Source organism: Neopsephotus bourkii, unplaced genomic scaffold (assembly GCF_033783945.1).
Source record: "Neopsephotus bourkii isolate Nb327-2 ecotype Australia unplaced genomic scaffold, CSIRO-AGI_Nbou_v1 NB_272, whole genome shotgun sequence".
In the NCBI taxonomy this organism is placed as follows: Eukaryota; Metazoa; Chordata; class Aves; order Psittaciformes; family Psittacidae; genus Neopsephotus; species Neopsephotus bourkii.
The window spans coordinates 10,061,893-10,089,359 of record NW_026900781.1 but is presented as its reverse complement, the minus strand read 5'-3'; the positions used below and the strand labels follow the sequence as shown (position 1 = coordinate 10,089,359).

At 42.2% G+C, this 27,467-nt stretch overlaps 1 protein-coding gene across 1 annotated transcript; it reads left to right on the top strand.

Moving 5' to 3' along the window:
- The first annotated feature begins 145 nt into the window (after positions 1-145).
- Positions 146-26,291, top strand: LY86 (lymphocyte antigen 86). The gene is made up of 5 exons (XM_061346555.1): positions 146-420; positions 14,203-14,289; positions 15,750-15,878; positions 22,614-22,666; positions 25,548-26,291. The coding sequence occupies exons 1-5, from the start codon at positions 300-302 to the stop codon at positions 25,641-25,643; spliced, it is 486 nt and encodes a 161-aa protein (XP_061202539.1). The 5' UTR covers positions 146-299; the 3' UTR covers positions 25,644-26,291.
- The last annotated feature ends 1,176 nt before the right edge of the window (positions 26,292-27,467 follow it).

Genomic DNA, 27,467 nt, shown 5'->3' with positions numbered 1-27,467 from the left:
AGCAGGCACAGAGGAACAGCTATGCTGTGCACTAAGTAAGTATGATTAGCTCATTTGTCATTAGTTTAAACTAACATGAAGCAGAAAGCGGAAGTCTAAACACATGGAAACAGCACCTCCCAATTCTGATTAGCCTCTTGTTTATACCATGCTGTAGTACGGCTGCATTGGCTCACTTAACCCTTCTGCAGGCACGAATGTTGTAACTCCTGTCTCTCTTGGAGAAAGGAAGGAACACCTCCCTCCGCAGAGGGTTAGCAAGAGACAGACAAGTAATCCTGCAAACTACCACCACCACCATGAAGATATCAAATGTTCTTGTTCTCATCTTAGTCCTGCTTTACATCAGTGCCAGCACAGAATGGCCTACGCATACAGTCTGCAAAGAGGACAACTTGGAAATATATTACAAAAGCTGTGGTGAGATTTTTAAAATTTCCATTTTCCTTTTAGCTGGGCAACAAAGTTGTTGTTATGCAGTGAGAGATGGTTGTGATCCAGGCAGTGAATGGAAGGGTTATGCTCCCAAATGAGCACTGGGTTTCGCAGCTAGAATATTTTTAATCTTTCAAACAGAGCTGGTTTGGTTGACACACACACACAAATCTAACTGCATTTATATAGGAGATAAAAAAGAGAAAATAATATAACCTAATTCAGAATAATAAACAGCTGTCAAAAATCTAGTTTGCGTGAAAGAGATGACTAGGATTTTGATCTCAAAGTTAGGTTAAATAAAAAGAGGAAGACCCTGGATCTTTATCTTTCTTTTTGCCCCAGGATGAAACAGATTCTTCAATGCACTGATCTACTGATTTCCTGATGTGCAGCAAGGCTGTGGTGATATGCTTTCTGTCCTCCTACTTGGAGTGACAAGGGACCCAGTGTGACAGTGGGAGAGATTCATGTTCTCCACCATTGCCACCGTGCTTAGTGAGACTTTAGCAGCAGCACTTAACAGAGGCATTTCCCAGGGACCATAGGGTTTTGTTTGTTCTTTAAATCTGTAGAGAAGAAAAGGAGCAAGTGGCACTGGAATGAGTGAAAATAAATTCACTGAATGGTGCTTGCTTTCCACCTCTTGCTTTGCTGGCCTTGTGCCTTTCCTATTGTGCTGATCTGCTTTACAACTGGGACAAAGGGAATTAGATTCACAGACGACTCATTCATTTTCTGCACGTGATGTGAAAAGCGATTCATAGCAATTGAGCACCCTAGAGTTTGTTTTTCCAATTCATCCTGATACAAAGGATTTCCCAGGGGGCTTTTTCTCGCTGGTAGATTTCATGCGGTTTTGCACACCCATTAAAATAAAGCCAGTGAGGGACAAGAGAAGCAAATAAATATTTGCAATGCTTTTCTTTACTGGCCTACTCCCAGGAGACTGAAGTCAGACTTCACGTATTATAAATAGGTATATTGCATTAGGAAAATATTTAATTAGCTATTGAATACAAGCTTCATTATTACCTTTATTTTAGTGAGAATTCATTGTATAAGTTAATTCTGTTCCCTCATCAGAAGGTCTCAGTTAACATGAGATGCCTTGACACAGAGGCACAAGCTACAGCTTGAGTCAATTCAAATGATGATGAAATTTATCTGCTGGGCACGTGTCAGTCAGCCATTGCTTCTTACCATGCACACCAGTGACCTAGCTAACAAAATGCATTTGTTTAGAGATTGCGTGTCACTTATTCTGGTTTGCCACATGCAGAAAGGTAAGAGGTACTTTCATTCAGGAGGAATTCACAGCTTGAGAAGCACAAGCCAGAGATCGTGCAGGTCAGGGCCCAACAATGAAAGAAGATTTCTGTTCTCCCAGGCACAGCCATAGGAGGTAAGATTACACAGACATGGAAATAATGCAAGAATTAAATCAGATTCCTCACTCCCTTACAGCTCTGGCAGATTCAGTTGTGTCAACACTCCCAGCTGCTGGGAGTGTTCTGCCCTGCCTTTTTCTAGAGGCTACCACACCTGTAGCATCAGACCAGGATGCACCATCTGCATCTCTGCTGATGCAGCTCATAGTCTGGTAGCTTCCAGAAAGCAGAAAAATACAAGGTGTTTTGGGCTGAGCCCCAAAACTCTACAGGTTGGGAGCATAAATCCGCATACACTACTCTCATTCCCCTCAGAGAAGGCATTACTCTTACTGAGCCTCCTGACAAGCTCACAATAGCGCCAAAAGTGCAGATCACCTTTTCAGGAGTGGGGAAGCTTTGTCCCCACTTCATTTCACTGTAAGCCACAAGTAGGTGGGTAGAACATAGCTTCATTCTTCAGCTATGGGTAGGTGGTGTCCCACCTATTGTTCTTAACCCAGGAGAGAACAGACAGGCTAATGCCTAGGTTTAACAAGACCCTTTGCCAACAAAACTTCTCATGACAACTTTGCAATGTCAGCAAGCACAGTCAATGCTAGGCAACTGCCCATACTCTCTAGCTATTTCGGGGAAGACTGCTCCTCATTTGCCTCCAGGCTCAGAAATCCCCATGGTATTTCCTACTCACTGAAGATGCCAGAGGATGCCATATTTTTTGGAACACAAGTGGCCACAGGTATCTAGGATGAAATCTTAGATAAAGGATTTCCTGTTGAACCCAAGAGGGTCAGGATTTCACCTTTGATAGGCTCTATAGTAACTCTATAGAGAGTTACTATAAACTAGTATCAGTGAATCAGGGTTGAATCAAGTAAAATTTAAGGAAGTTGAGAGAATTTTTGCCAAGTACTTGACAACTTTATTTCTGGAGCTGAATGCCCTCTATCAACAGATTAATAGATCAGTCTGAGCACTTTAAAAGGAGCTAAGTGTTCATTTTTACTTTGCAGTTTATCAGATCCTCTCCTATAATGCAGTAAAAATCTGACTAAAGCCAAAAATATGAGCCAATATAACTGTGATAAATGTATCAGAGAAGCTTAGGTGGATAACTGAAGAGGGACAGATAAAGCACATCCCATACCTACCCAGGAGCAAGTCCCAGTTCCCTGTTACAAGCACTTGCTCTAGCTGCATCCTGCCCCTATAGTGTGTAAGATACAGGCATGCATCAAGCCCCCAGCCTCAGTCCATGTTCTGGATCCTATAGATCCGTCCCACCCAGACATGTCAGACTAAGCATTCAGTAACCAAAAGAAAGGGCTAAACAAGATGCTGGTAATCAATATAATGCATTTGTAAAAAACCCAAAGTAATTTCAAAGAAATCAGACAAAAATTCTCAGCAGCAAATCCATGGGGAGAAACTCAGGCTGAAAGAAGTTTGGTCTAAAAGTAAAGTAAATAGACACTATGCTGCCTCCTTTATACAACCACAGGAGACATAAGACCAAGACAGTTCATAAATAGCAAGACATTTCCCATCAGTGCCACTCTTCCTCCAAGGAAAAAGTGACAAAAATGAAGGAAGATCTCAAATGACCATAAATCACTTTACAAACCTGGTTAGGGATCCTGAGATAAAAGCAACACAGGTTAACATCTCTGACTGAGAAGAGAGAACCATAACTGGCAAGTCTATGCAGAGACATGAACTTGCTACACAAATGGCTGATTCCTACCCCTTTTAATTTCACAGTGATTTTTTACAGTAATAACACTTTTGATCTTTCCAGCTACATTTTAAGAGGCAATTGTCTGAGAAGGGAAAGGCGGAAAGGCAGAGGCAGCAAAATGCCCCAAGCAGATTCCACTGTTATTTGAGTGTCAGGCATTCACCTCAAAGTGCAAAGTGCAATGCAGTCAGAGACTACAAATTGTAACTCCTCTACCTGTCTACCAGCACCTGCTTCTGTTATTCTATCTGCTATTCATGTAAGCCTAATTGTCCTAATTAGCCATGAAAACATTCTCCCAATATAGTGTTCAAATGGGGCCCTCTTCATAGGCTAAAGCAGGTGATTGCTGCTGCAGACACATGGAAACTGTTTTCCAACTATTTTTACAGTTCTTTCTTGAAATGTTAGTTGGGAATACATAACATCAGCATTTCAGAAAGTCTGTTTTTGTTTTGACCAGCAAACCCAAAACAGTATGCTTGGTGATTAATACACTCTATTTTTAGATTAGGACCTCAGATTTCAGCGCTACCTGGTTTCTTGACAGTGCAGAAAAGGTTACTGATACAGCAGAAGGTTCTTAGAAAGGATCTGGAGAGCAACGACCGTTAAGGACTTTGTTTTCTATGTGTGAGAGTAAATAACAAGGAATTTGGGGAAGATCTTCAGGAGAATCAAAGTAGTAGTATTTGAAGATGACATCTTGAGACATACTCATTGGGCATTATAAAACACTGTCAAGACATGGGACTTTTACTATCAGACAAACATTTCCCTATTCATGACTGACTTTGATTGCTTTTTCTTCTTTTTTCATCTGAAGCAAGGTTAACAGCCATTAGGTGAACTTTCAGAAGGAGCAATCAATCTGTATTAATTTTAAACTCCAGAACCTAAATACGTAAACAGTGCAGCCAGTTTCAAGTTTTATATCTGCATATCCACAGATTAAAAAATATAATAAAACAAGTTTAGGGATACGGGTAACAATTTGCTTTATTTAACATCTTCTGCTAGACAAAGAAGCAGGGCCCTCTGGTTATCTAGAGAATTGTTTTTACTTGCCAATGTCTCCTCCTAAGCAGAGCAAAGAAAGACTGAACTTAGATCCAGTGAGCTCCATGACTGCTTGCACAGCTTTATGTCACACTTCCAGCAGGGTAATTTTTGTAAAGGTTTTTTTCTGCCCTTCATTGGTACAGTAGGAGAGCAGCACTGCCCACTTCAGTATGAGCTTGCACTGGATTGCATTTACAGGTAGAGAAACTCTCATTTGTGTGGCTTTTCTTTAAACTTGTGAGCACAGGTTTGGTTCTCCATTAAAACGGCACCTTAAAGTCAACAGGGTTATTGTGGTACAGAACTTGCTCTGGTCAGATACCACAGTATAGACACCTTCCTTTTAAACATTGCTTTGAGGGAACTGTTTGTACTTGAAAAAGGAAAGAAGAAAAAGTAGAAACTGGTTAGACTGCAATCTTCTGATGATCTGTCTGGCCATGCTGAAAAGCTGCAGTCTTACTGCCCCCCCATAAACACACTCAGCCCATCATATCCTTCTTCCTACATACTGAGAAATCAAATATTCTATTTATCTTTAAATTCTCTTGTTCCTCTTTTAAAAAATAGACCTGTAACACCCATCCCTGCTCAATCAGCAATACCAACTTGTAAACAGTCCCACTGAATTGTTATCATTGCAGCATGAATTTTACAGCACATCACTTTGTTTTCTATGTCAACCAATATTATTAGTCCTTTTTCTCCTTGGTCACACACTTACATCCTTTATTTAAAGGTTACAAGTAATCCAATAGCTTCAGCTGGCAAAGAAAAGTCTGCAAAGAAAATCTCACCTCGTGCTTCTTCAAGGCAAATGTTCTTTAGACACTTGGTAAAAGAAGGTTCTTTTTCCATTATTCTTTGTTTTTTTGGCAGAAAGATTGAGCCAGATGCTTCTCTTGAACTTATTTATTTCCCTCAAGCAGTCTCCAGCAATTGCTTCTGCTTCTAAATTATTTAAAGCCACACGACATCAACTGCCATCTGATCTTTTGTTGCATAGATCACTAATGGGCAAACAATCAAAGAGCTTAAGAATTCCACTTCAAAACATTTTTTTATGTTGTTTGCTTGCTCTGTCCAAGCCATCTTAGTGCCACAGCCTTGATGCAGTATTCATCTGCTATATCTCACTTACTCCAGGGGGAAGGCCAGATGTTGACATGCATATTTCTAGCACCAGATCCTAAAAAACAGCAGCTAGCATCAGAATGAAGGTAGCATGGATCTGAGTGCACATGCAAATCTTCTTTAAAAATTTTGGTCCCTCCATGAATTAAAACTACCTCATCTATTTCATTCTGTGTTTCACTAGAGAAGATTAAAACCTTCTTTTCCTATGTGACCTCTTATTGATGGTTCTGATTTCATTTTACCTCTTCTTTTAGAGAAGGGAGAGTATTTATTAAGCTTTAAAATGTAAATGGTAAAGAGGAGAAGGAGACAATTTCATACCTCCAAGGTAATCTGGCAAAAACATTAGGTTCAGCATCTAGACTTTGAACCATTTAGCAAAATCAATATTAATGCTTTCACTAAGACTAGTAGTGGAGAGAATTAACCTCGGCTGAACTTTTCCCACCACATTTTAAATTTTCCCATATAATTTACTTCCCAGAGGTTTTCTCATAGTGCCAATTTCTTCACCAAATCAATGAAGGTCCTGCATTGTAGACTGCAAAACAGGGTTGTTTATGCGTGGCAGCCCCTCCTGCTTATCTCCAGATGTTAAATCTAAACTAGTAGACACATTTTCCACCTATGACTTCTGCCACATCTTCGGTTGTTGTGGCCACTAAGTCACCAAGGTATTACAAGCAGGAGGAGTGACGGCCCCTGCTTCTTCCCTTTACAAACAAATAGCAGAGGCACACCTAGAAAACTGTATATTGCATTACAGTCCAGAAGTACTGTGGCAAGGCAGAACTGTCATTTGCTGCTGCGTGCTGAATGTGAGCCTTTATGGAGGGAGCAGTCTAATATATATGAAAGAGGTGAGTCACAGCTGTATTAACAGTTTGATAAAAACTTGAGATAAGCTCCTGTATTTCATAAAGTAGAAATTATCAAAAGGCACATTCATTGCATAAAGTCAGGAGCAAGAACAAACCACAATTACTTGTAAGTGTTCCAATGTAAAGCTTTCTGAGTAATCATACGAAACATTGCTAGATTTCCTTGACAATGCCACATCATCTCATCTAGAGCTGTCATCAAGGCCTCAAAAATGGAACCTACAATGCTTACAGTTTACCAAAGAAAAGAGGCCTGTGTCAGGTTTTTGCAGCAATTTAACATCCATCAGCAAAAATATCCCGAATAATTTAAGAATAATTAACAAACCTCAGAAAAATGCAAAAACTACTTTAACATTACTGTGTGTTGGTGTCACTGCACCGACTTCAAGGAGGCTTAGGCAGCCTAAAACTAGGGAGGAACAATGACTATGAGGGGCAAGACATTCAAATGCGTGGTACAGAACCACCACATACCAAATCCAAAGCCTTTGATCTGTCCCAGATGCTACTTTAAAACTCAGGAGAACTTTGAGCTGTGAAAAGCCAGGACCTTGAAAGCTACCACAAATTAATCCAATGCACCAGGTTCCTCTTCAGCTGAAGATGGATGGCTCCTGTCAGATAATCCAGCTGTGATCGGGCAGACAGGAACCCAGCTAGTTTCCTTTGCAGAGCAAGCATGCCATTCCAACGATAGTGCACTGCCATGCTCCTGCAGTGGATTTCAACCCATCCTGGGAAAATGGGAACATTTAGCCCATTTATATGCTGCTGTTACTGTTCTGTATAATCAGTGGTAAAGCCTGCTATCCCAGAGCATGGCATGTGTCTAACAGCAGGGCAGTTTCTAGTAATGTTTGGTTCTATTTCTGACACAAGCATACAAGTCTGTTATGAATCCCCAGTCATACTGGCAAGCACTGATATCCAAAATATCTATCTCAAGTAGAGCACTATAAAGAATGATTTTTATTTCTTTTTAAACAAAAAGCAACAAAATCCCCACAACACATGGAGAGAAGAGAGATCTGATTAAGAATACAGGCAGTTACTATATGCATCTTACTCATGTAGGGCATGGTGTTTACTTACTCACAGAACAGAAGAACAAAGACTTTCTATCTCTAATACGTTCCCTGCTGGGCCCAAATTAATGCAGGATTTTCTTGTTACACTGCTGTAGCTGAAGCCTGCCCTCCCTGCCTTTCTCTCTCAAGCTAACTAGGACAAATCAGGATTATCAAATACAAATAAAGATCTGTATGTGCTATCTCTCAAAGCTGGCATCTTTCAGTTTTGTCTTCTCAAACAGGCTCAGACAAAGATTTGTCATACAACACAAATCACAGAAACCCCCCTTTCCAAATACCACCACTGGCAAAAGCAATGAACCTTCAGACACTGGGCCTCCCCTTGAGCCCTGGCAAACAGCTCTAACTAGCCTGCTGCCAAGAAAGGTGGTTCATGCAGGAAAAGGCAGGGGGACTGAGGTCAGGCCTTCTGCAAGGCTGCTTTGTGCATGCTGGTGGCACCCTCATCCCCAAACACAGCCCTCCATCTGCAGAGCGCCCCTCAGACCTGCTGTCTTTAGAGGGGCTTCCTCCAGCTCATCACACTGCACAGCTCCTTGTCCAGGCCACCAGCAGCTCCAGGCGAATCTCTTTCTCTCTTCTCTATCTGCCACACCTCATGCCTTTTGCTCACAGGCTGAGCCCTCCATCACACATCTGCTCCTCACACGCCTCACACGCTGTACCTACTACTGCAGTCAGTGCCCCAGCAACGTGTTTGGAGAAGTTATCGGCCTTCTGAGTTAGTGAATATTTTCAAATTTGGGCACTGTTACACTCAGCAATGATTTAAATAGCAAGAGGCAAAGTCTTCATCCTTTCTTTAAACTAATTCTGTAAGATGTTGGAGTTGCCTTGCTCCAAAACTAGGGCCATAAACAGCAGCCAGCAATGCCCATGCCCTAGTCTGACCAAGCAGCATATAAATGCCCTTTGCATTACCAGAGTTTCTTGAGAGGAGAGTGGAAATCATTTAAATATTGCACAAATACTTTTTAAAACCATATTTTAAGTTTATTCTGCTAGTGTTCTGGTGCTTTTTTAGCTTATAGATGATACCAAGACCAAATCTTCAGGCTTCCCTCTACAGCCACATAAGTTTTATCAGAAAGGAAGCAGAGTTATTCACTGAATTGGACACCTCCGGAAGCTTCAGGTTTAAGCAGATCTCTGAGACTGTAAGTTGATAGTGCTGTTTTCAAAGGGGAATCCTCACAGTCTGTACCCCCAGGACATTAAGGATATGTGAACTCTAATCTTCCTATTCATCCACCTCCACACTGCCTAATCAAACCAGAAAGGTACAGGAGATAAAAGATGTCATGACCCATGCAAGGGAGGTCAGAGTGTCTGTCTGAACTAGGCAAAATCCTGGAGCTGATCATATCCGAGGTGAGCATCCTGAGATAAAGCATCCTCATGATAAGCTAGAAACAGACAACATGAGTCTTAAAATTTATTCTGCTCCCCTCTGAACAGAGGGTCACTCTGTTTTTCCCAGAATGCCACATAGTGAATGCAGATCCAAAGGAAAGTTCATTAAACTGAAGGTGCTCAGTGAAATTTAGATGCACAACTGAAAACTGCTAATTCACCTGATGCTTCTTCCTCAGTGCCTTATAAGTAGATTCCAGTGTCAAATATAACCTCGAGCATTCAGGTTAATTTATTTAAACAGACATTAAAGGAAATTGTTAAGTGAATGCATAAAGTCTGAGATACCAAACAGTTCCTCATTCTTTCCCTCTCCTTTCATCACCTTGAATGTTATAAGGACTAATGATTTAATTTTATTAAGAGCTTTGAAGGTGAGAAGTGTTGGGTAATTACTAAACATGCTTCTTCCTTGTTCTAATTTCCAGCTTCTCTAGCACCAGTCTGTCCTTGTTTGACCGTAGTCAAGTGCAGCTATGTCATTACCTTCAATTCTACGGCTTATTTGCTCCCAAAAGTGTTACTTTGAAACACCCAAAGCTTACCAGTTTGGAGAGTCATCTCACACTGCAGGACTAACATATACAGACTCATACAGGCAAAGCTTCCCTGCTTATTGCTCCTTTAACTCAGACCACTGATTTTCACGCTCATATGGAAACAATGTGATTTTCAAGCAGATTCAGATGAGAGTAAAGCCAGTAGAGGATAGTTAACAAGGTGTGAGGAGGGAGGGAGAAGAATAAGAGACACAGGCTGTTGTACACCAGCCCAGCAAAATTCCTTTAACAGATGCTTCCCATCTGGCCATGTAATGCCGTTTCTGTAATGCCCAGTTAGTCATGTAGCAGCTCAGGCTCTGAGGGACATATTCCCTGTGAGTTAGCACGCTATCATTTGCAGCTACCTGCTTCATCTTCCTGCTGGACATCACCTCCCAGAGCACAGAAGGCTGTGGAGTGTGAAGGCAGCCCCAGCTCACAGTCCTGTGGCTCAGTGCATATCCATGTTCAGCTTGAGCTAGTGCACCCAGAACTGCAGTAACTGAGGCATCAATGTGTGTTCCCATCTGTTGTTCCTGTTACCAGGGTAATAATCTCCATCAAAGGTACAAGGCTCGAAGCCAGGAGGGTCACTTAGATACACCACTGTAAATGTGTTTGAGCTAAGTTACCTATGAACCTTCTGCCAAGAGCAGGAAAAGAAACTCTAGGAAGAAATGTTCAGGAACTCGTTGGAGCTTTCAGGATGTACTACACACATCTGCTCAGTCTTCTAGAAAAGCCCAGCCAAATTCATTGCTGTGAGCACTCCACAATAGTAAGCCAGGCTGAAGCCTTGCGCTATGGTGCCGCTACAGGTCAAGTGCAAGGAAAACCACGTACCAAGCCAACATAGCCATAAATCTTCATTAGGATACTTGGGTAAGGGTGAAATGGGATGTAGGATGCATGGGGTCAGCTGGCACTATGCTGTGTAAGAGGTGATCAGTGGCAAGATACCAGGCATTGTCCCAGACTTAATCTCACAAAGCAGGTCTCTACTACAGAAGCCAGCCTCAGTGGGAGCTGTACGTTCAGTGCTAGATACAGGTGAAAGCTCAGCATCAGCCACAGCACCAAGTTCAAATAACAGATCTAAGAGATCTGAAAGTTCACCGATGATTTACAAAAGCCTCTTTCTCAGAGCAGTTACCTGAAAGATTTAGAACTGGCTGGAGAGAAGCTTCAGACAAAACGCTGCTCCCAGGCACCTTCATGCTAGCTCTAACATTATGTTGCAGCCCCAGCCCTTCTCACTAGAAACACAAGGACAAAGAAAATGCCCCCCCCCAGCAGATTTTTCACTGATAAACCTCAGCATGTTTGCAAAATTTCCAGCAACACTGTGAGTGTTGGTAATATATCAAAGCCGAACTGGAAAAGCAGAACTCTGCAACCAGTTGAAGAGTTTCTAGCTTTAATTATGGAAGACGGAGCAGATTGAAGGGAGTGGGTGGAGGGAAGTCTGGGAACATACAGTACTGTGCACTATGAAACGCTGCAGGGAAGTGGAAGGCTGAAGGGCAGCCCCACGTATTTTAGAGATTTAACAGTAAATGTTATTGCTCTGCACATGTGAAAGACATAACATGTATTTTTTTTCCAGTCTAACCAGCTCAATTCAGATTGAGGCAAACAAGGAAGAATAAGTATTAAACCTCCATAAGAGACACACAATGACTCACAGTTGTGTATCTGAGATGAAACAAAAATGGCAGTTGCCTTGAGTTGCCTTTGCCACACAAGCAACTCCTCAACATTTAAAGCAAAAGATGGGTATGGCACACTACCTTAGTCCACAGCGCACAGCTGGATATACAGACACCTTCACTTATCAAATGGTTTAAAAAAAAATAAAAATCACTATTTTATTTAATTTCCATTTTGCAGGAACCATTCTGCCTACATTGTTTAGAATCCAGACCCCCTGGCACCACTGCTTTAGCAACACTGCCATCCTTTCAATTGATTTCAGCAGGAGGCCCCACACACATCACAATATCTAAGATGTTGGATTGCAAAGTCATAGCCTGAATTTCCACAGGGAGATGGTCAGAAAATTAATTGGTGCTCTTTTTGCCAGTGGAGAAGTTTACATTTCTCAGGAACAGAGTTACAACACAAAATCCAAGTGCTCTAATTCACAAATTCTGCTGTAATTTCTCATGTGAGTGCTTCCTCGCTCTCTTCCTCTCTGGGGAACAGACACTTCTCTGGAGACACTGAAGTCCTATGCTGCATCACTAGCAGTAGAAAACACCCATGGCTACAATGCACCACGAAATAGGTCATCTGACAAAAGAGCTCAATCCATAGAAAAGAAACCCAAAACATAACCACACACACAAAACCACAAACGCAATAGGCATGAGACATTCAAACTAAAACAACCCAGAGGTCAGGTTCATCGTAAGAAGCCCATGCTTTCCAGAGAAGCTTGGTTTCATGAGCATTCCCTTTCCATCCAAGCAGATATTGATGAAAATGAACTAAAAATTGAACTCCTAGCCCTAATACCATGATTTAATTTGTTGACTAAAGCACAGCCTAGTCTCTTTGAAAAGAGAAAAAGCATCATATATGATGCAGTGCCATTTGTGACCATAGCTGTCTTTGGAAATCACAGACCTGACCAGTTATTGACAACCAACACTGTAGGCATCAATGTCCAAATGGCTCAGAATCTGCACAACTGTTTCTTGGACCTTATCATTGTACCACACACAAAACAGAAACAAGAGGGGCTCTTGCAGAAGTCCAGAGAAAAGCAGAAACCAAGCCCTGTGAGGTGGTAGACACCAGAGGGGAAGCAGGCGTAACGGTCAGGGAGAAAAGAGAAGTTTGACATGCTTTCCATCTGGAGCAGGAAACTGCTCTCCTACCCGATTGCAACAGTTTCTGAAGCTGCAATAACAAAACGAGAACTGACAAGAATATGGAAATGGAGGAAAGACAACCCTCTGACTCTTGTCACACTTGAGCAGATAAACAACTGCAGGCACTAACTCTTTGTCCCAAACAGATCATGCAGATGCAGAGGCTGCTTTAGTGGTGTGAAGAACAAAATCCATCAAGGGACACAGCTGTGGAAAATACCAGTGCTTTTTGTCTCCCTCCTTTAAACAGTTATTTTAATTTAACAGACCTTAAGACTCAGGAGCTCCTTTTGGACCACACTGATATTCCATGTGCCTGCAGAGCCTGGCTTAAAGCCCCAGCTTCTCCCAACACTTCCATTTATTTCATGCTCCCCTCTAAGTCACCCGGGATTGCTCTCTGCTGGTGCTACAGCTGTGGGTCACTGCTGGAAAAACAGGATCAGACTACAGAGATGCTAGCTCAGCCCCAGTGTCACAGAGACACTCGTGACAACTTACGCCACAGCAAAGAAAAATTCTCCCAACCTATTATTTTCTATTCAGTGAGAAGATTACCTCAAGCAACTGTAACTTAAAACCAGGATTCTATTCCCAAATCTGTGCAAATGGGGGAGACTACAGCTATTTCTGCACGGGCCACAGTCTCTTCTCTGGTTTCCACAGAGAAGAAAGTTGGATGAACAGGCTGGCTGGAAAGCCACTACAAGGGACAAACCTATGCCTAATTTAAGCCGTAAGGCTCAGGATGCTATGTTTCCAAACTGGCAAAATCCTTCTCCAACCATGGTTCTGGAACACTTTCACATGCCTTTGGTTGTGGGAGCAGAACTGTCAGTTGTCACTGCTGCCTGTCACCAGACAGTGACAACTTAGCAAGCCTCCAGGCATAGCAGAGTCTGATGAAGGCTAGCAAGGAAAAAAGGTGGAAGCGAGGGGAAAGCAATTTTGTTTGTACAAGAGTTTTGGAGCTTGATGTGGATAAATGGTTAGTGTAGGAATTAGTAAGAGCCACATTCATATCAGTCATGGGCTGTAGGGCTTCCCTTTGACTACAGTCTCTCAGAAAGGGAGAAGAAATGTAGAATATTTCCCAAGTTATAAATATCACATGATGGTGGACCCAGCATGAAATACTGCAGAATCTCAGTTACGCATTTTATTTTAATCTTTGGACTTCTCATCCCACTTCAGGATTCAGTTTTGCAATCAGCCTCACCAAGCCATCTTGTGATACTAATGAATTAAAACCCATCATCATAACCAATTGCTCATCAGTGCTGTGGAAGGAAGAGTTATCCACAGATCCTGGGAAGAGCAGCTGTTCTAAGACTACACTGCTGAATGAGTACTAACTATCCACCACTGTGGAGAACTTGCTTTCCCTGAACTTGGCTCTTTTTCACCACACAGTAGGTTTTAGCCATATATAGGCTATCATCTGAACATGCTTCAGATTGAAGTGGCAGGAAGGACAGAAGCAATTATTAAGCACAGGGTATGGGAGCCTTGAGCACATCTTGGAAATTTTTAAGGAATATATAATCTGGTATTTACAACACTTCCATATTTTATTGCTGTCTTCTATACAGTCAGTATCTCATTAAAAATGCAACTTTCTGTCTCCAAACAGATCCCCACCAAGATTTTGCTTTCAGCATTGACCGATGTTCTGATATCTCAACCCACACCTTTAACATCAGAGCTGCAATCTTGCTAAGTAAGTAAATTGGTATTTTCTCACACCATAAACCCGTAGCTCATGTATGAGTGCTGGTATCAAGCAAGCAAGGGTGACAACCTCCTATTAAATAGGAAAGGGCTTCTGTCTGAGGAACTTCAAAGCCTGTGCAGGGCTACAGAAATGTCAGTTCCGATATCAGCTTGGCCTCAGACTATGTATGCCACCCTAAGCAAGTTGTATCAGCCCTCAGCCTCTATTCTTCTCCTACCCTGCATTAGTACATATGGATACCCAAGGTGGGGGGTGCTCTAAAGCTTGTCTTCACACCTAAATCTTCTGGGGAGAATCTTGCTGAACTAGACAGCTACAGCAGCCACAGTCTCAAGTCAGCACCAGCAGTCCTCAGTAAGTTGTCAGGGCTGACCCTTGCAGATGGGAGACTGAAGGGACTCCCACAGAGCAAGGCGGAGACATCTCTCTGTGCCTTCTGGGCATGCAGAGAAGGATGCTAGGGGAGTGTTGGGGAAGCATTAGCCTGAGGCAACACAGTCATGCCATCAGCTCGGCACCTGTGCTAGCTGAAATTATACCCTTCAGCACTTGACTGATCAGCAGTAAAAGGTCAAAAGCAGAACTGCATTTGAGCTAATGGGCTGGGTGTGCAAGTTAATATTAGCCATAGCTTGCTTTGTGACCCTTGCACAGGAAAGCCACCTTTTTGCAACCCTGTTGGCCCCACCAAGAAACTCTACCACCAGAGCATAAATATGAGAGCACTGCTGTATGCTCCTAGTGCTGAAAGTAAGTTTACATGCCAAGTGTCTTTTAGCACTGGGAATGCTTCCTTGCATACAAAAGGTCTCCCTCCTGTGAGACATGCTGCCCTTTTGCCTAGGAGCAACAGTTTTCAGGTGGCTGCAAAGTTAAGCAAGCCTGCAAAATCACATTACAGGCATTTGCAAATACTTTACCAACTCAGACTACAGAATCTCCCTCTAAATCCAGTACCCTCCTCGCTGGCTGTATCTATGTTAGGAAGCCAGGCACAAGCAGGAAACCTCCCATCACTGCCAGGCTGCTATGCTGGTCCCTGACACAGGTTTGGCTCAAACACAGCTTTGAACTATTTTCCCAGGCATCAGGTACAGACCACAGGCTGCTCCCTGTGGCCCATTGGACATGGTGCCTCTGCTAATTAGAGTAAGAAATTTAGATGTGAAGACACTAGATTTATGATGAAAATTGGCCACAAAGTTAGAGAAAGGTCATGGGTGTATTTATTTAACAATAAATATATATGCTATTACGTCCCCACATATACCTTAAGGGATTTAGGGACCTGTTCCTGAAGCATGGATTTCTATGTATTAGGAGTCTTTAGTGATGACATTCAATGGCTTAAACAGCAGGGGAAAAAAATAGAATCTTTAGAAACAAAGTAATAAACCTGTTTACCCTTGCACTTTCTCCAAGCTCTCCTTCTGCTTTGTGTGTAGGACACAGCATCAAGGAACTGTATGTCAAGCTTAACCTCATCATAAATGGGAAGACCGTCTTAACCTACTCCGAGACGCTTTGTGAGCCGGGTCTTTCTAAGCTTATTTTCTGTGGAAAGAAGAAAGGAGGTAATTTAGGTAGCACTAAGTGTTTGATGGCTACTGAATACTCCAAGCAGGATGCACCCGCTGTGCTGTTGAACTCACCAATACATCGTAATGTTCTGTTTACTTCAACAGCATGTTAATGGATGACAGAAACACAGTAGGACAGAGACATTTTAATTTCAGAGCCTGTGTTTTCCCCTAACCTGCTTGCTTTTCTTTTAATCACAGAATATTGCATGCACATGGGATTTCAAGTCCATAAAAAGTAACTGTGGTAATGTGGCTCCATCCAACAGCACAGAGGTTCATAAGCCCTATTTATAGCCACATGGTTGTCATGTGAGCAAGAAGTATGACAAAAATAAAAGCCAGTTCTAGAAAATAAATGGCTGAGCAAACAAACAAGCCATTCTGAATATGTTCTTTACTATTAAGCAATCAACACTTCCTGTCCTTAAAGGCAGTTCTTTACTCACTTTGGGAGAAATTATGCTTGAATAAGGATATTGGGATCAAAATACTATTTTATACCATCTATGGTTTGCATCTTGTTTCTGCTCAACACATGCCTATGCAGCAGTCAGATGATTTCAGTTCATGCCAGTAAAACTGCCAATTGATGCAGACTTGCACTAGTTGGTTTACAGTGGCATTAGCTGCTCCCCAAAAGCAAGCATCTTTGGTCCCATGTGAGCCTGGGCACCTTGAGGTCCTGTCTGCCATGACACAGGTAGTGAAAAGGTAGTTATAGTATGTCTGGAAAAGCTATAGTCATCCCTCTGGACTGTAATATCCATGTATCTTAAATGGTTATTTTGAATTCCCTCTTACATCATGATAATCTCTTTAGGCTGATTTTAAAATAAAGAGGTAGAGCTTCAGGGAAGTTTCAGAGTTGTTAAGAGCATCAGTTAGTTTCAGAAGCTCTGCTTTCCTTTCACTGACTTGCATCTCCATCCTGATAACGCTGCAATAATTCATGTGCAAGGGCTATGAGTTTAAAAACCATGCACAGAACTGCTGCTAAGACAGCCCCTGGAAAATTACTAAGAAATTGCAGAGAGCATAGAAATATCACAGAGAATAATAGAGAAATGCTGCATGAGCAACCAATTATGTAAATCCTGTAAGCCAGATAGACAAAAAATTAAATTCAGAGATTTCTTCAATTGTGTATTGAGTTACAAAAGGGAAAAAATCACACACAGGCCTACTGAAAAACTGTCTTATTCTGGTGAAGTACTAAATAACATCCTTTAGAGAATACATTAAGGAGAAGTAGAGTCAGTCCTGAGCTGAGCACAAGCTGGTATTCACACATTAAGCCACAAAGCCAAAGCCTCCTGGGGTTTCCAAGTCCCTTAATCTTAAACTGACAGGTGATTGTTTCTACTAATTGAAGTACATTATGATATAAAGCCATAGTTGGTGGTTTAAATAATACTATATATCTTCATTTAGGAGCATGCCTCAGTTAGTGCAAGGACCTCTGCCACACACTTTAATACATGACCTTTTGTTCAGTAGCTGCTTTTATTTAGCAATTAAGCCACAGCAGGAAAGAACTAAACTTTCTCAGACTAAGGTTCACACTCAAAATGTGGTATTTTTTAATTACATGACATTTGATTCTAACCCATGTTTTAGGACACAGAAATCAGCTGAAGGCCAATATGAGGCAGTTTAGCACAGCCACACTTGATCATATTGGCACAGCTCTAAATCTGCCCTAATAGCTATGCAGAAAGGACAATATTGCGAATGGCCAAGTATGCAGCCTAGCAAAGGTACAGAGGAGCAGATAGCCTTTTGAACTGAAGCTTTTCATGCCGTGCCCCTTTTTCCCTGTAATACAGGCAACATTTCCAACATCTGGTCAGACCTAACCCGAGTTTAAATATAGTTCCACACAGAATTTGCTTGCCTTCCACAAGGAGGCCAAGTATTTCCTGTTCCTCCCCTTCCCCAAGCGAGACAGAACATAGCTCTGCTACAGGCTTTATTGGTCCACTCAGTCATGTGGACAAGCAGAGCAGAAGTTGGAAGGAAAAGAGACTTCTAAGAGCTGGATGTAAGAGTCTTTGGTGTTTGGGGTTGTTTTATTTTTCTTTGCTCTCCTATAGTCCTACACTTTTGCCATGACTGGAAATACTTTAGGAGACTTGATATAGCTGGAAGTTTAATGTTCATCATAACCATGTAGTATTTACTATTTATGTTACACAAAATTCACATCTGGCACTCCTAAATAGGATTCCAAGATCTTTTTCTTTGAGCTATATGCCTGTTGTAAAGTTGTTAGCTCAGAGGTCTCAAGGAAATGGGCTGCTGCCCATTTTAAAGCAACAACAAAACTGCTAAGTTCTGAGGTATAACATGAACTCAGGTCTTTCTCTTTTTTTGGTAGAAAGTTCTGGTTATTCCCCATTTCCTCCAAAGGAAAGGTTACATAAGATTTAACAGATTTCCCAACACAATCACCGAAAGCAGAGAAAAAGACCTGGCAAGGTAATATTTAGCCATGTGCCAACCACAACTTGCAGGCTTATACAAAGCTTCCTGACAAAAAGATAGCTGCACCCTTTGCAAGTCTGCAAGTTTTCTTTCAGGCTCCACTGATAAAGGCACCATCAGAGCGCTTGCACAATTCCTTGTGCATACTCCCAAACCATAGAGAACCACCCCCTGTGCTTGCCAACTCCATTCTTTGCATTATTGCCTCTTTTGGCAAGTGCAATAGTAAGCAAGTTTCTAAACTAGCATTTGTGAATAGAAGTAAAGAACATAACATGAATTACAGAACTGGGTGTCACACTGAGAGTTCAGGTACATGTTTCTGAGAAAGCCACTACACTGCAAAACGAGGTCTTTGGGCTGACATGCAATCCCTTTAATCTCATTTTTTCCTCCTCAGTAAAAAGAGAGAGGATGTTTCACCTGGCTATGTATTTATGTACATTTTTCTCACTCATCTATACAGATATAGCTGGCAGTTACTCGGATCATTCCTATATCCCTAAAACTCAGAGAAGTTGTGTCAGTTGCATGGGTGCAAGATCGTGTCCTAGAACAACTCCAACATGGAGCATTTAAGTTCTAAAAAGATTTAAAACAGAAAAAGGAAGAGGTGGGTGCAGATGTACAGGGCCTTTATATAGTACAAGAGTGTGAGAACGTATAAAAATTTTCAGTGAAGGGAAGATTTGAGAAAGAGGAGTGAGAATTTCATTATAGGTGTTTTGTCGGGAATGAGAGGCATCTTCATGATAAATGATCACCAGTAACTTGAAGTAATCCTCAGGAAGTTTTTTTACACATTTGAAAGCTCTGCTTCAGACTGGAAACTCCTAGAGGCCTGCTCACCGGCAGGGAAAGGGACTAAAGTTATTTTCGGTAGAAACAACAGTGAAAAGCTGTTACAATAAATACAACATCATCACCTTGAAACAGTGGTACACTAGAAATATTTTCCAGCATGCTCTACAGAAATCAGCTTCAGTTAAGTCTTTAATAAAAAGGTCTGAAAATAGAAGGTGGATTGAAAGCCTATCACTGATGACAACATGCTTGACAGATATCATAACTTACCAACAGACTAATAAAGACATATGAGAATTTTTAATTGGAAAAATGCACTCATGTTTTATGCTGTTCCCAATGTCTGTACATTTTTTTGCAGCTACATCTGGGTTTGCTCTAAAAAGAAACCACAAAATTCTTTCAATGAGCTTGGCTCAGTGTTTGTGACAGTTACACTTACTGCAGCAGATGTGTTCATCCTCTTTCAATGGAGGATTATAAAAATGTATGACTATACGGAGAAAAATGTATACGAAAGATGCTGTGATAAATGACAGTCCTTAAAGCCTTGGAGGATGTTTACACTTCTGGAATTATAGCAGAAATCCTCATGTGAGAGGAACACTGAACAGGTTTTGAACAGCCTGATGCAGCCAGCATAGGTACTGAGCAGGTTGCCATGGTCTGAAGTGAATATGAATAAGATTCAGCAGATCTATGCATCCATATTGTTTCCTGTCAAGTCTCAAGTAGCTGAAAATGAAAACTGCCCTTGGTTTCCTCTCAGGACATACTTTCAAAACAGCATAGTCCTTCCCCCGCCCCTTCATTGTTGAGCCAAGGTTGGAAAGTCTCTCTGAAGGTCATTTGTCCAGCTCCCACCTACATCACCCAAGACCATCTACAGCTGGTTGCCCAGGACCATGTCCAGGTGGGGTTTTTTGATACATCCAAGGATGGACACTCCACATCCTCTCTGAGCAACCTGTGCCAGAGCTCAGTTGCTCTTACAGTAGGGTGAAACCTACTGAGCTTCAATTTGTGCTTACTCCTTCTTGTCCTGTTACTGGGCACCACTGGGAAGAGCCTGGCTCTGTCCTCCTTACACCCTCTCTTCAGCTGTTTGTACATGTTGATGGGCTTTCCCCTAATCCTTCTGGTTTTTAGGCTACACAGTCCCAGCTCCCTCAGATTTTTCTCCTTGAAGAGATGTTGCAGTCACTAAAAGATAGTACAGCCCATGAGAGCAATTCCATTGATTAGTGAGCAAAGGCATAGCTACCACACATCAGGGAAACTATGGAAGACTTCTCAGAGAGGGCTGAAGCAGAGCCCCAAGACTGCATTTATCTAGCTCTGATGTAATTGTTACTTTGTCACAGCAAAGTAGGGGGGGGAAATAGCTTCTACCTACACTCAAGGAGAGAGATTAGCATTGCCATCATTTCAGAAGCAAATTTATGGCCTGACGACTCCTACTTCATTTTAAAATACAGGCTTTGCAGAGCTTGAATGCTGCATCTGTATGTTTAGATTCCGGATGGCTTTCTGATGGTGTAGGTGAGTCTAACGAATCGCATGATCCAAGAGGAGTTTTCCCCACATCCCTGTGGAGAAGGACTTTGGGGAAGGGTGACTGTTCACAGCCTAGGGTCCTTTCCACTCTCCTCTGCTGCCATGCAGGATTTGCTAGGCTTAGAGTTGACTGAAGGAGAAATAGTCAAAGAAAGCTCTCTACTAAAGGGGAGGACACATTGCATGGTCCACACCACCCTGAGGAGGCAGCTCACAGTACGGCTTAGCACACATCAACACATACAGCTCAAGTCCCACGGAGGACACTCATCACCCAGATCATGCAGTTTGCAATGCCTTTAACTCCCATTTAGACTCTATTAAAGTTGTGAGCTGAGAAGTGGGCTGCTCTGTATTTTTAAAATTCTTGAGTCACTGCTCTCTGCAGTGAAGATGTGTCAGACTCCAGGGCTCTGCTTCGTGCACAGAAGCAAGCAGCTATGGTGACTGCTCTTTGAAAAGCCTTCTTGGTGGACAGGTGAAACAGCCAGGGATGCAGAGAGGAATGAGTACTGCAGCAGAGCTGATCAGTTTGAGAGTTACAAACCAAAACGTTCCATTCTCCATTTTGGCATTAGGTTTTTCAGGGCAACACTGAGAGAAGTTCTGCATCTTCTCCACCTTCCAGAGTCATCAGAGCATTAAGTTTAATAGTCATCATTAATGCAAAGGTGTAGAACATTGGTGATGTCTCAGGTTTCCCCTATGCGTTTCCTGCTTCTTTCTTACAGTTAGGATGCTTTCATACAAGTTTGCAACAAGGCACTAACATTTCATAGCATATGTAAGGAAGACTTTCTGGGGACTCTGTTCCAAGTCAAATTACCAACTCCATGGTGGGATGGACCACATGACACAAAAACATTGTTACAAACCCTTTCTCCAGTCTTTTGCATGAAACAATTTAAACCAGCACAGCAACAGTGGACTAAACAACTCTCTAGAAGAGACAAGCGTCAGTACGCCAGCACATAGTCATATAAACATGAAACACTCCTCTGTCACTGTCAAAGTAAAGACTGTTCCATGACACCTACAAAAGAGAATCCTTAAACAGTTCTTAGACTTTTCCACAACTTGGGGAGGGCAAGTTGTGCAAGAAATTCTGAAATACTGTAACATCTACCAATTTTATTTTCAGTCAAGTCTGCACAGTTTAGCCCAGTAAGCTATGAAAAAAAGTAGGAGGAACTGCAGAACAGCTTGCTAATTCTGTCCATTAGTGCCAAAGTTGCCCTTTCTCCACAGCAAAGAGCAAGCATGCCTTGCTGTTAGGGAGATGAGGATTGGAAGCTGGAGCTCCTGGGCTCTATTCCAGTCACCAACACAACTTGTGATGGCTTTAGCACATCATGTAACTTATCGGTGAAAGCTCCCTCAGCAACGGGACAGACATGTTTTTATTACTTCATGGTCACGTTCAGCAATCAGTCAGAAGTCCACACCTACAGAAACACTCAGCTCAAATTGTTTTTAATTAAAGTTACCAAAACAGTACTGTTCAATTATTGCAGATGCAGGCGGTTGATAGATCATGCTAAAGAACTTATTTCTGGCAATTCCCCCTCCCCTTTCATTTCCTCATTTGCAGGATTCATGCTGACATAGGAACACCCACCTGGTTGTGCAAAGCTACGCTCCCTGCTCCACTCAGGGGCTGCAGGTTCTCCTCGGCTCTGCCCTGCTTTCCCCATAAGGCAGCACACGTCCTGATGTTTCCTCAGGAGGGCTGTTATAAGGCTCTATAGAGCACTTTGCAGTTCCATAACACTTGTCACTGGAGCACTTTGAAGCACTATTACAAAAAAGCATCTACGAGCAGCTGCTTGTTTCCTTCACGTGCTGCATGTCTAACCACCTACCACCATTTCTGCTTTTCAGAGCACCTCTACTATGAGGGACCAGTCACACTGGGCATCAAAGAAATCCCACAGGTAAGTTCTCCCAAGCAGAGGGGCTTTTCGCATGAGGTATAATCAGAGGACTACCAGCAATCACATCAGCATATTCCAAGCTCCCCCAGATTGCACACTAGATCTGATAGTGTTTACATGACTAACCCTTTTTAATATGAAATTAAGTTGGCTTTGCTTAAAGCATTATGGAGAGATAGACAGGTTTTCTTAGGATAGCAGGTCCCCTCTGCCAGCACTAAGTCATGCAGCCATACTGTTCTTTAGTAGGCTCCCCCTCTATTTCTCTTAAAATAGCAAGAAAAGCAGCAGCTCCAGGAGACTCCTGAGAGACCAAGGCTGCAATTCAGCTCACTCCTTAGTGGGCTGAACAATTTGGAGAAGCTCATTCATCCTCACTAGCTATGAAGGTAATTTATTCAACTGTTGTAATTGTATGAGTTCCACTGAGCATATATGGTGTTAGATACAGGGACAGAGGTCTTCTAGGTTGCAATTGGAAGTACAAGTTAATGAGGCCAAGAACACTTTCTCTAGACTTACAGAGTCTTAAAATAATAAGATAATTTCTTAGGAAGATAAGAAAATGGGCAGTACTCTAGGCACTGCTCTGAATTTCCTGGCCATCCACTACAGAAGGTCTTTACAACCAGCCTTCTCCATGTTGAATTAAGTCTCCTTCTAGAAGGTCAACCAAATTACATTGCAAAGCAAGATGTCTCAAGCATTTAATGCACCAGAATCTCTTAACTTCGCACAACATGAAGCCATATTTGACCAGTAAATAACAAAGAATTTTTAGCCACATGCCTGAAGAGACTAGACTGAAGGGGAAAAGGCAAGATCTGGATCATCAAGGTATCTGAGAACATGGTGAAGAAAGTATCACAGCCACTACTGCAAATGCACACAGTTCAGGTGGTCGGTCACACACTCCTTAAGTTTGCTCCCACAAGAGAAGCGCAGCTTGAGCTCTCAATTCAGCAGCAGACATAAAACCTATGTCAGAGCCTCAGACATGAGGTCTGGGGCCTGCTCTGCACTGGATTGGTTCAGGTGCAGGAAAAGACAACAGGATCAGAACAAGGATATAGAACAAGGATGTGAGTCCCAGAGAGCCTGGCTTGCCAATGCTGGCAGAGGTGATAAGAAGGATATCTGGCTTCTGTGTGGATTGAGCCTTGCATAACAGCTACTTTCTCATATGTCTCAGTCTTCCCTTGGTGATAATAGCAACCACAACCTTCACTTTCCAAGGCTTTCACACAGAGAGCTAGGGCCCCTCATGCAGGCTGCTATCCTACCCTTACCAGCCTGCTTCCCTAAAGGCTACACCTAAAGATGCTGTGTTGAGCAAAACCTTTTGATCTCTCACACCAGAGTGCCCAAACTCATATCAGTCAGCATCATGGTCCAGGAGCATCTTTACTAACATACCAAAGCTCTGGACAAACAATCCCTAGAAACATCCACAGAGACCAATAAAACTCCAGTTCTGGGTAAATTAGATGAACTTGGAGCCAGGAATTCTAAGACTGTTCACAATCCTGTTTTAATAACAATTTTTTACCCATGAGCAAAAAATTATTCTGGAGGAGAAAAAAAAAATCTAAATCACTAATGAGCAATGGAAATGAGTTATTATAAACTCCTTTCCATGAATAAATCTAGAAGCTTTTGGGGTATTAACATATTTGTGAGAAAGGGAATAGGAAACCTTTTTTGTTAATTAATCAGTCAGGCAAATAACACCATCCTTCCATGCCAGCAATAAGGAGTTATCCCAAGCATTAATCGTCTTCTGCTCATTGTGAAAAGCAGCCTCATCTGAGCAGCCTGATGGGCATTTGCACAGTTTGCACAGCAATTACAAGGCTGTATTTTCATGAGCATGTTGCTATTGAGCCTCTCTTTAAATTTGGATGTTACACTTGAGCTTCTCTGTCAGGCCACAGGCCATTTATTGCTTTAGAAATCCCGTGGTAAAAGGCAAATGTCAAAAAACCTGACTCATTCTAACTGTGTCTCTTTCCACTCTGCAACCAGAAGAGTTCCGAGAAGGGCAAGAGCTTTCTGTGGTTCAAAGCCAGAAGGCTACTGCTGCCAAGCTCTTCTCCCTCAGGTTTTGCTCCCCTCCATACTCCAGAAAGAAACATAAAGAAATGCTGCAGTACCAGTAATCTAGAGGGAATGAAATCTAGTTCACCTCTTCTCCGGGACTTCAATAAACTTTGTTACCTTCTCTGCCTAGTGCTGCTGCTTCTCCAAGTGTCTGAGAAGAGCCGTTTTGACCAATACAGAAAAGCCATAGTTTCAAGTTGAAACTTTTTTGCACTGCAACAATAAAATGTTCTCTCCAAAGCCAGAATTATTAGTAATTTTAACTACACAATTTGAAATTAAACTACCTCTTGTTTTATTAGATAGGAATTCATTACAGATTGAGTCATCTATACACACATATCCCCCAAGCTCATAAATGTTATATTGGTAACAGTGTACACCCTGAAAAATAAGATCCAAGGAAAGGAAGTGCCAGACAGAGCACCTCTTCCCCTTCCAGTTACTAAACAGCACAGGCCATAATGTGCTTGATCATAAGAAACATGAAAAGTTACACAGATCTGAAATGAATTTTTATGCATCAAAACATTTTGTTCCCCTTGCACTGTTTTAATTTTGAACTTGTGCTGTCAGCACTGACATCCCTGATGAGATTATTTTGGCAGAAAATATGGGCAAGGCCTTTACCAGTTCTGAAACGTTTGGACAGGAAATGTTTTGGGGAAACTGGATAGGGAAAGTGTTGTTCTGTTTCCAGGAAGAGGGCTCCCTCACAGAAACAGAAGCAGTCATAAACTATTGATGTGCTAATCTCTTGCTTTGTGTCTGTCTCACACAGGGAGATTACGTTGTTTCAGCAGAGCTGACTAATGAAGACCAAGACACTGTCGCTTGTGCCTATATTACCGTGAAAAATTATCTAGATTATGATTAGCAACAAGGCGATTTCATGCGAGCTACCAAAGCTATTCGAGCCAAGCGAGCTGCTTGCCTGCCACAATGATTCTGAAGGAAACAATCCCCACGTGGTGGTGCGAATGCTATTCCTCTTCATAATTCACTATTTTCAAGATGTGACTAGACCCCCTAGTGGTAATTTTCTTCTCTAAGGCACACTGTAGCCTACTTTTTCCTTTCAATATATACAGCTGCAAGTAGAAAGTATCTGATATCAACATTCTCATCTTGGGATGAAAATAGCATGAGGCAGAACAGGCAAGAGCCTAAACTTCTCTTTTTTTTCCCCAGTAAATTATGGAAGTATCATTTCTAACAGGCTGAAGATGATTTTCATTTTTATCACTTATCATGCAGTTACAGCACTCAACATTTTCAATCTTCTCCAGAGCCTGTCTGGAGCTTCCACTAGTATAGATTTTGCTATACCACAGAACAAAGACCACATAGTATGAACATGGATTTTTCCCAGTGATCCATGCCCTGTTACCAGATTCACATCACTCAAGTCTTCTGGGGTCTACCCAGAATTCCACTCTTTAATGTCTTTTAAGTGATATGTGAATCATTCTGCCATGTGTTATGTGCTCTTCTTGCTTCTCAATAAATTCATAATGAAAAGAAATGTCCTTATTTTCCTCATGGTTCTAGATCTATCGAAAGCTTAGAGTAGCGAAAAACAGGAGGGGAGAAAAGATTGAGGGAAACTAGTTACATGAGCAGTTCAATATGAAATACCATACATGTTGACAAACATTTGATGCTAGCAGAGGACAAAGAGTTCCTTGCTTTGAGCATGAAGCCCCAGGAGAAGTAAACACTAATTACACTCCCAGGTGCAGCATATCCTCAAACCCTCTCATTCCAGGAGCTTTTGCAGCTGGCATAACAGATGGGTAGGTGGATAACCAAGCACAGGGCAGGACATACGAACAGCATTTTGGCCTGGAGAGTATGGACACCTGTTTGGAAAACTTGTAGTGTAGAGGGAGGGCCGAGTTCTAACCCAGAAAGGCATGGGCAGGAATCAGAGCCACAGGAGTGTTCTATAGCTGAGCACAGGCTTGTGAAGGATGGCAGTGAGCACTGGGCTGCGTGCCTCATCTGGGAGAGGTTCCACACGTACAGCTAGGGCAGCTGTGGCTCACAGCTGGCCACACAGGAGCTCTGACACATGGCCTCCATCCTGCACACCCACATGCTGCAGTTCAAACAAATTCCTGAGCAGCAAGAGCATCTCTGCTGCACAGATGACCAAACCGCAGAGCACCAACAGCTAGCGGCAAGGGAGGGGCCCTTGTTTCCCTCCCATGCAGCTAAATTCTCACCTGCCATCTCAGCAAAGGCAAGCAAGTCTTTGAGGCCCTGACTCACATGAGGCAGGCGTACCACTGTTGAACATGGACCAACAAGTGCCACAGAATGGGATACAGCATGTTTAACATACTGCTGTTTCAGCCCATTTCCATTACACCCTGTTTTGGAAGCAGCTCATCCAAGTCACCACCATTGCCGTGTTTTAGGTCTTCATAACTCATGAGAGCATCACAAAACGTAAGCAAGCTCAGTTTTTCTCCTTAGGTCAGTAGCTCTTCAGATTCACCTGTCCCCATGATGTATCAGAAAAGTCATACCTTGAGAAGAAGCTAACAAAACAAAACTGCATTCAGCAGCAGAACAGGCACAAGTGCCCACTTGCTCAGCTCTGCTCCACTGCAACCACACAACAAAAGCATGACTAAAATCTAAATTCCTACCACCAAGCTTCTTGGTCTGTTATCTGATGAAACACTCGCCAGAT

Bases quoted from the DNA above. Each gene is read 5' to 3' on its own strand.
- LY86 (XM_061346555.1), top strand. From the start codon at position 300: ATGAAGATATCAAATGTTCTTGTTCTCATCTTAGTCCTGCTTTACATC. The intron at 14,290-15,749 runs GTAAGTAAATTG...CTTTGTGTGTAG, and splicing joins CAGAGCTGCAATCTTGCTAA to GACACAGCATCAAGGAACTG. The intron at 15,879-22,613 runs GTAATTTAGGTA...TCTGCTTTTCAG, and splicing joins CTGTGGAAAGAAGAAAGGAG to AGCACCTCTACTATGAGGGA.